The following is an 8,059-nucleotide window of genomic DNA, read 5'->3' as shown; positions in this document are numbered from 1 at the left end:
AAGACATGTATGTATGACATGTAAATATTATATTTTATTGACAAAGAGAAGTGAAATCTGTTTCTTATATAAAGTTCTCTTACAAATAAAGAATTCTAAAATGTTTCATATCTAATACTCAAATGTGCATACATTACCAGTAATACTTTTTTGGTAGTAGAAATAAGACAATGAGGAGTTTTTTTGTTGTTGTTGTTTTTTCCCATTTTCCACTCTTTTATACTTTAAGTCTCTTCACATGGCTGCATTATTTTAATACTAGTAAAAGAACAGCAAAAACTACTTTACATGGTGTTTTGTGTTTCAGGTATATGGATAAAGCATGCACGCAAACCTACTATCACATGGGTTCTATGACTTGACGTAAAGCATTTTTGTTTACAGGACATGATAATGAGAACATGCCTGGTCCAATACTGAAAACTAGATGATATAGTTATCCAGTTCCAAGAAAAACTTAAACAAAATAGTATTGTGGTAAACAAGAGTGACATTACAGACTATGCTAAGGGTCTCCATAGAGCTTTCTTCCCTGAGATACGGTAACATCCTTGGACAATAAGGGGAGACATGTTTAAGAATCCCGCTAACATTTTCAGATGTATAGCTGAGGACTGGGACAAGCATCAGCCGTGGTTCACAAAGCAGTATGTCACATACCCTTTCCTTTCAAAGTCTTCAGTGTGTTAACAGAGTAACTTGTAGGTCACAGGGACAGCACAGTGGACACGGCAAGAAGACTTGAGGATGAGGAGATTACCCAGAGAGTGCGAGCAACCAGAAGGGGAGAGGAGCTAATCCAGCCAGTGGTTGGCAAAATGAGTGGTCTAAGGAAAAAGCCGTGTACAGAAAGCAGCAGCTTCATCAGACACAGAAAAATACAGAGATGAATTCCGCTTGAGCTGCCAATGGCTCTGGCATGCTTCCCAATTAATCAAATTCATTGTTCAGCTAGTGATATAAATTTCCATCAACCAGATCTGCAGCTTAAGCTCCAAAGTGACCTTCTAACAGCATGCAAGTGTACTGTTCCTGGTACCAAGGAGTGGTCACCTATGGGGGCTTTCAGGAGAATAAAATAATGTCCAGATATCATTCTAATGTCAGTGAGAAAAATTAAGAAAAATAAGATAAAATCTTAAAACTAATTTTGCAAATTAAAGTTTTAAGAGGGAAAAGTAACCATTTTATAGATATAAATAATAGGAAAGTAAAAGTGTTAAAGGATCAGTTTTGTAATTTCCAAACCAAAAATCGGTTTTATAAAGAACCTGTCTGGCCAGTATGGCTGAGTGGTTGAGCATCGACCCATGCACCAAGAGGTCGCTGATTCAATTCCCAGTCAGGGCACATGCCCAGGTTGTGGGCCCAATCCCCAGTGGAGAACATGCAGGAAGCATCCAATCGATGTTCTCTCTCATTAATGTTGCTCTCTCTCTCTCTCCCTCTCACTTCTCTCTCTAAAATCAATAAAGGGGTAAAAAAAGCAGAATAGTAATAGACAGTATATATTTGAAATTTGTGAGATGGACAAAATACTGCTTGGTGAAAAATACAAAGACTAAAATATTCTTATTTAGGCAGGCAAGAATAAAATTAAAGAAATTAAACATTCAATGTAAGATTAAGAAAGATACACAGGAGAAACAAATTTATTAAACAGAAAATAATTAGGAAATTGAAAGCAAACAAAGAAACAGGAAAAAAAAAAAAGAATGAAAAATATATCTAAACTCTTTTCCAGCTGGAACCACGGAGGGTGCTGGAGAGAAGAAGATTCCTGCTGTACCAGAAACCCTCAAGAAAGAGCGAAGGAATTTCGCAAAGCTGAAGATCGAGCGCCTGAGAAAGAAGCTTGCCCAAAAGATGCTTCTAAAGGCAAGGAGGAAGCTAAGAACTACCACAAGGAACATAGGCAGATGTACAGAGCTGAGATTCGAATGGCTAGGGTGGCAAGAAAAGCTGGCAACTTCTATATACCCTCGGAACCCAAATTGGTATTTGTCATCAGGATCGGGGGTATCAGTGGTGTGAGCCCAAAGGTCCGAACAGTACTGCAGCTTCCTCGCCTTTGCCAGATCTTCAAGGGCATCTTTGTTAAGCTCAACGAGGCTTCAATTAACATGCTAAGGATTGTAGAACCACAGGTTGCATGGGGGAACCCAAACCCGAAGGCAGTAAATGAATTGATCTATAAGCATGGTTATGGAAAAATCAACAAGAAACGAATTGCCCTGACAGATAACTCATTGATTGCTCTATCTCCTGGTAAATGTGGCATCATCTGCTTGGAGGGTCTGATTCATGAGAACTATACTATTGGAAAACACTTCAAAGAAGCAAACAACTTCCTGTGGCCCTTCAAATTATCTTCTCCAAGAGGTGGAGTGAAGAAGACCACCTGTTTTGTAGAAGGTAGAGATGCTGGTAACAGGGAAGACCAGATCAACAGGCTTATTAGGAGAATGAACTAAGGTATCTACCATGATTATTTTTTGTAATCTGGTGAGTTAATAAACAGTGAATGCTTTAAATTGAAAATATATATGTGTGTATATATATATGTGTGTGTGTATATGTATGTATGTATACACACACACTGGCTATTTGAAACATTAGTAAAATTAATTAAAAAAAAATAAAAACTAAATCTGTCCAACAAAAATATCTAGTAAGACTGTTGAAAAAAATAGGAAAATACACGTGAATGTGATTTGTAATATAACATACTTCAACTTAGAGAGTGTAATGTGAATATGTGTGGGAGGACAGCGAATGTATAAGATACTTTTGTATTTGCCTTAATCAAGATATATTTATGAGATGCTTAGGTATAGTTTGATTTAAAAATTGTAATTCAGAAGTAACTGTTGTAAATGTATCAGTTTCCTTTCATTTCAGTCACCATTGTGGGTTTTTTAATTAGCTAAGTGAATGCTGAAAATTTTTGTTTTTATTGGTGAAAATAGTGGCAAACTAGATATGCATAGTGGCTAGAAATATAATATAGATACAATCTAGTATTGAATGAACTGTGCATAAGATCTAGTGAACTCAATAGTCTGTACACTTTGAAAATTAATCCAAAGTTTGGTATAAGGACCAGCAACTATTCTGGGATATTCTAGATTTATTTCAGAAACTGTAAAACTAGCTAAGTCCAGCCTACAGTCATCACCACAGCTGCCCCCAGGGAAGTAAGCTGTGTGGCTGGAGAACCAGAACAACAAGAGTTGACACTTCACTAAACCTATAAAACAAGTTTATCCTCTATGTATCTATGGAACAATTTAGTTTAGACATCTACTCATCATCTTTTTCTAACTGTTGGAAGTTATAGAAACCAGAACAAAAACTTGTACATGAACAGAAATTCTTTAGGTCAATTTAAAACCCATATATACAAAATACTTAGAATAACAAAAAAGACACTATCTTATATGTGAAAATTATAAATAATCTATAAGATAACTACATGTAAATTCAAATCTGAGAAAATGAGAAAACCTCCATAAACTAGACAATATTCCAGGAATTGTTCAAAGACAAATAACATAAAATAAAATTTTAAAATTGTCTTAGATTCAATAAAATCAAACTGTTTCCAAATAACCATTTCCCAGAACAAGGCTGAAGATTATTTGTAAATTACAAAACTACCCAGTACTCAACAAAATAAAATTTGCAAGGTTTGTTGTAGGATAAGCCATGATCTTTGGCTTGTCTCTTTGTAATGCAAGTGACAAGCTTTGGTTGCTGGGGCACCTACTTCAAAAAGGCATCCACTTAAAACATGGCTATCTCCACAGCTTTACTAGCCACAGGACTAGATAAAGTCAGGCTGAGCTGATCACCCCCCCACCCTACCCCACCCCAAAACACACAAACACACACACACACACACACACACACACACACACACACACACAGCCTCCTTTGTTTTAGTGATCTTGGTTCATTTTGATAACTGACCCTGACCATTTGGGCTGCTTCATTTGCTTGTTTTTCTCTCTTCTTAAACTTTAAATTCTCACTTTTAGCCAATAAAAATTGAGTCCAAGAAACACCGTATAGGGGAATGAATATACTATACTTATATAATGCTATCCATATTAAATGTTAGTAAATGTTAAACCCAGTTCTTACTCTAACCTGATTTTTCCTCTGGAAACTAGTGCATACATGTTCAAAGTTTCTTTTCTAGCGGCTGGTGTGGCTCACTGGATTGAGCATGGTCCCATAGACTGACACGTCCTGGTTTGATTCCTGATCAGGGCACAAGCCTGGGTTGCAGGCTAGTTCCTCATTAGGGGGCGTGCAGGAGGCAGCCAATTGATATATCTCTCTGAAAGCTGTATAAAAAGACATCAGTTGATGGAAAAGGATTATTTTTATTTTTTGATAGAATAATTCAGTCTTGTATAGATGTAAATTATCTCTTTATATCTGTGAGAGACTAGAAATATCTATACTTAAATTTATAGTCTTTGTTCTTTTAGCTTAGTTTCTAAACATAATTATCTGAATTTTAACTTTGAGTTCATTTGAAAACAACTATTTATGGAGTATAGATTTTCTATTGTCATTAGTTTATTAATTTAGTTTTATGTTAAAAAAAAAAAAAACGAATGAAGAAGGATTGTGTGTGTTTCTTTCCAGGAAACTATTCTATTACAAGGCATACTCGTAGGCATATAGAAATACCTAACTTTTAAGCAACTCCTGGAGGAAAATAACTTGTATGACATTGTCCAGAGTTTTCTGTGGGACATTTCATGATATCCTAGGGAGATCTTTGTGTTATATTTATGTTTCAGGAGTCTAGATCCTTAGCTGTTTGCAGGTTTCATTCCTATAACTTATTAATGTTATAATAATAAGTATAATTATTACATCTTAGTGGGGGAGACAGAGTAACAGTAAAATAAATTTGAGTAAAAAGACCGGAAACAACAATAATAACATTTTGGAGAAACAACAGAAGTTAATTTGTTCTTGAGTGTATGATTCATGTAGAGAATAGTGACAGGGTGGCAATGCTGGAACACAGACTGGGGATTTGTGGAGGGGTTAAATTCCAGCTTAATAACTTTATAATTAATCTGGCATACAAAAAGAAAGTCCCCAAATTTAATTGAGCATGCAAGTGATATAATTGGGGCTTTTCTCAGATTAGTCATGGACTTCAGTGAAAAAAGAGGTAGCAAGACCAGTTTGAAGTCTATTAAAGTAGGTGTTGCAAAGGGAATGATGTCCTTTATAAGCACAGTGGCTACAGTAATGGAAAGAAGTATTCCCAGAGGATTACCAAAGAAGAATCTGCAACATTGGCTCTGAGTAGAAGGTAGAAAATAAGGAGGCTGCTTTCAATAACTGGAGGTCAAGTGGGAATTCTAAATAAAAATAGAGAAAAAGGAATTGAAAAAAAAGTAGTTCTATGGAAAGTGTGGCATTTTTTTTCCCAGTACAGAACAAGCTTGAGAAGTTAGTGGACATACAATTTATGGATTTTAACAAAGGCAGTTAAAAGCCAAGATGGACCTGAGAAGAAAAGAGCTCAGGGCTATATGCAGATGTTTGGAGCCATTTTTAATTGAGTGTTAGTTTAAGACATTGGGGAAGTTAAACCTTAAAAATGAGAGGTTTGAGAGAGGAAATAAGAGCTCTCTAAGTAGTTCTCTAATCTACTGTAGGTTTCTGCATAGTTAAGTAAGACACATATCTCATCTTTGGTTCAAGGTTGCTTATAAGAAACTAGGCAGAGGGTAGATATGTTACTATGTGAGCAGATATGTGATCCATTATCTACATGTAAGGATGAAATAATAAATTGGTGCCTTACCCATGTACTCTTCAATAGGCAGGTTCAGGAGTAACTCTTTTCCTCTCATAATTTCATTTACTATTAAAATCCCCTTCTTAATTTTATCTCTAGGTTATCCCTCAAGGTGGGGCTAGTCTGTCTAAGTTTTTTGAATTTATTATTCACTTTATTTATTTTTTCTTATTTTTCTTATTTTTCTTTTATTGATATTAGAGAGGGGGAGAGTTAGAGGGAGAGAGAGAGAGAAACATCGATGAGAGAGAACTGATTGGCTGCCCCTGCATGCCCCCCACTGGGGATCAGGCCCACAACCTGGTCATGTGTCCTGAACAGGAATCAAACTGGCGACCTCTTGGTGCATGGGTCAATGCTCAACCACTGAGCCACTCTGGCCGGGCTATTCATTTTATTTTTTTCATTGCACTGACATATTTGTAATACCATTAGGATAAGCCCATTTTCTCTCCAATTTCACTCTCTGCCCCTTTGAAACAAACTGTTCTTGACTGATTGCAGTCTTACGATGGCATTGTTGTAGGCATTTAAAAATTCAGTCACTGAGTTCTCTAAAGTAAACATTGATTTAAACTTATGTCACTTATGTCCTTAATATAATATATAATTCCCTTAGTAATATTTTCTAATTAATACTGATAACAGAAATATGAGGGACTCATTTTTCATTGGGCATAAGATGAGAATGAAAAGGTAGAGCTTTTATAAAAAAAGGAAATTTTCACAACATAAGAAATTTCATAGAAAAAAAGTTTTAGTTAAATGTAGAGTTGTCAAAACTTACAATAGCATAAATAATTTATAAGAAACATTTTGATAACCTTTAAATGTTTTGTTAACAGATGAAAAATGTATTGTTAATAATAGAGGAAAATATGATAACCTAGAGAAAAATGTACATATAGATAATTCCTTCAAAAGTTAGATATCTACAGAAAAAGATTGAAATTTTGAGCTAAATATAACTACGCTGTCAATGCTCTTAATCATTATTGATCTTGATTGTCATATAATGAACAGGACAAGAAAAAAAGTAAGAGGATGATAAAATCCTATCTCAAAATATTTTAAAATATTGATACTATCTTCTTATTAATAAATATGAATATAATTTGGTTCTCATTTCAACTTGCTTTCTTTGCTACAAATAAAGAATCTAAAAATAAACACATCAATATTTATAGTCTTGGCATCTTATTCAAGCTATTGGATCTTATTTTCAAACAATAGTTCCAGTCCTGTATCACTCATCTCAATGTGGCAATAAAAATGTTGGTTTTTAAAACCATCTCTTATTAATTACCTTCATTTTTATAGCTAGAATTGTATGCTTTAAAAAAATATTTTATCAACAGGCCTTGGGGAGGTAAACAACCACCGATTGCTAAGAGGTTATTTTTATAGATTGTTTTATCCAATACCAATTTATGGATGGTAAAGATAATTTATCCCAAATCTTTCAATATTAATCTTTTTTATTTTTTATTTTTTCCTGTGGGACACTGTCATTCAGCAAAACATAAAATGAAGTGCTCTGCATCTGTTAACCCTCCCAGGTGTTATGTCATGGTCATTCTAGACTTGACTTTTCCTCTTGTCTAGATGTTCCTTAGCTTTAAATTTTAACCACAGGAAATTCTTACTTCATGATGGCCCCCCCTTATCTTGACTCTTCTAAATCTCTCAGCAACTAATATACATCTTCAGAATTCAGAGCATCCTAACATAAGTTTACCAAATACTTTATATGTATATCATATCCTAATAAATGTGTTTAGAAGAGTCAAGACAAGTGGGGGCCATCATGAAGTAAGAATTTTCTGTGGTTAAAATTTAAAGCTAAATGTGTTTATTTATTAGGATACGATATACATATATGTATAACTCTTCCTTTCTCCTTCCCTGGGTATTGAAGCTAGTCCATTCTCTATTGATAGAATGAATCAATGCAGCAACATAAAACTTGCCTGTCTATATCGGTCCATAGTTAGGTACTTACACAGATATTATATTTTATTCCCACTTTGTACCTAAGAAGAAAGGGGTTCAGAGAGGTTAATTGACTTGTCTACATAATGTAGCAAGTGCGTGGCAGAAGGAGTTACCAAATTCTGAACTGAAATCATTTCCCCTATTTCAGACTCATTATTTCTTTCATTTGCAATTACATTCTTCACATACATATAAAACCTCAGCACTACAGTACAAAGTGATGTATAT

General features: G+C 34.7%; 1 protein-coding gene across 1 annotated transcript; it reads left to right on the top strand.

Annotated features, from left to right (window-relative positions):
* Nucleotides 1–261: 261 nt before the first annotated feature.
* Nucleotides 262–2,474, top strand: LOC118630998 (60S ribosomal protein L7-like). Its single transcript, XM_036263294.1, has 2 exons — nucleotides 262–291; nucleotides 1,887–2,474. The coding sequence occupies exons 1-2, from the start codon at nucleotides 289–291 to the stop codon at nucleotides 2,472–2,474; spliced, it is 591 nt and encodes a 196-aa protein (XP_036119187.1). The 5' UTR covers nucleotides 262–288.
* The last annotated feature ends 5,585 nt before the right edge of the window (nucleotides 2,475–8,059 follow it).

The sequence above is a fragment of the Molossus molossus genome, unplaced genomic scaffold, assembly GCF_014108415.1.
Source record: "Molossus molossus isolate mMolMol1 unplaced genomic scaffold, mMolMol1.p scaffold_m16_p_15, whole genome shotgun sequence".
Lineage (NCBI taxonomy): Eukaryota > Metazoa > Chordata > Mammalia > Chiroptera > Molossidae > Molossus > Molossus molossus.
The sequence above is the reverse complement of the archived record's forward strand: the minus strand, read 5'-3'. Positions and strand labels throughout refer to the sequence as shown.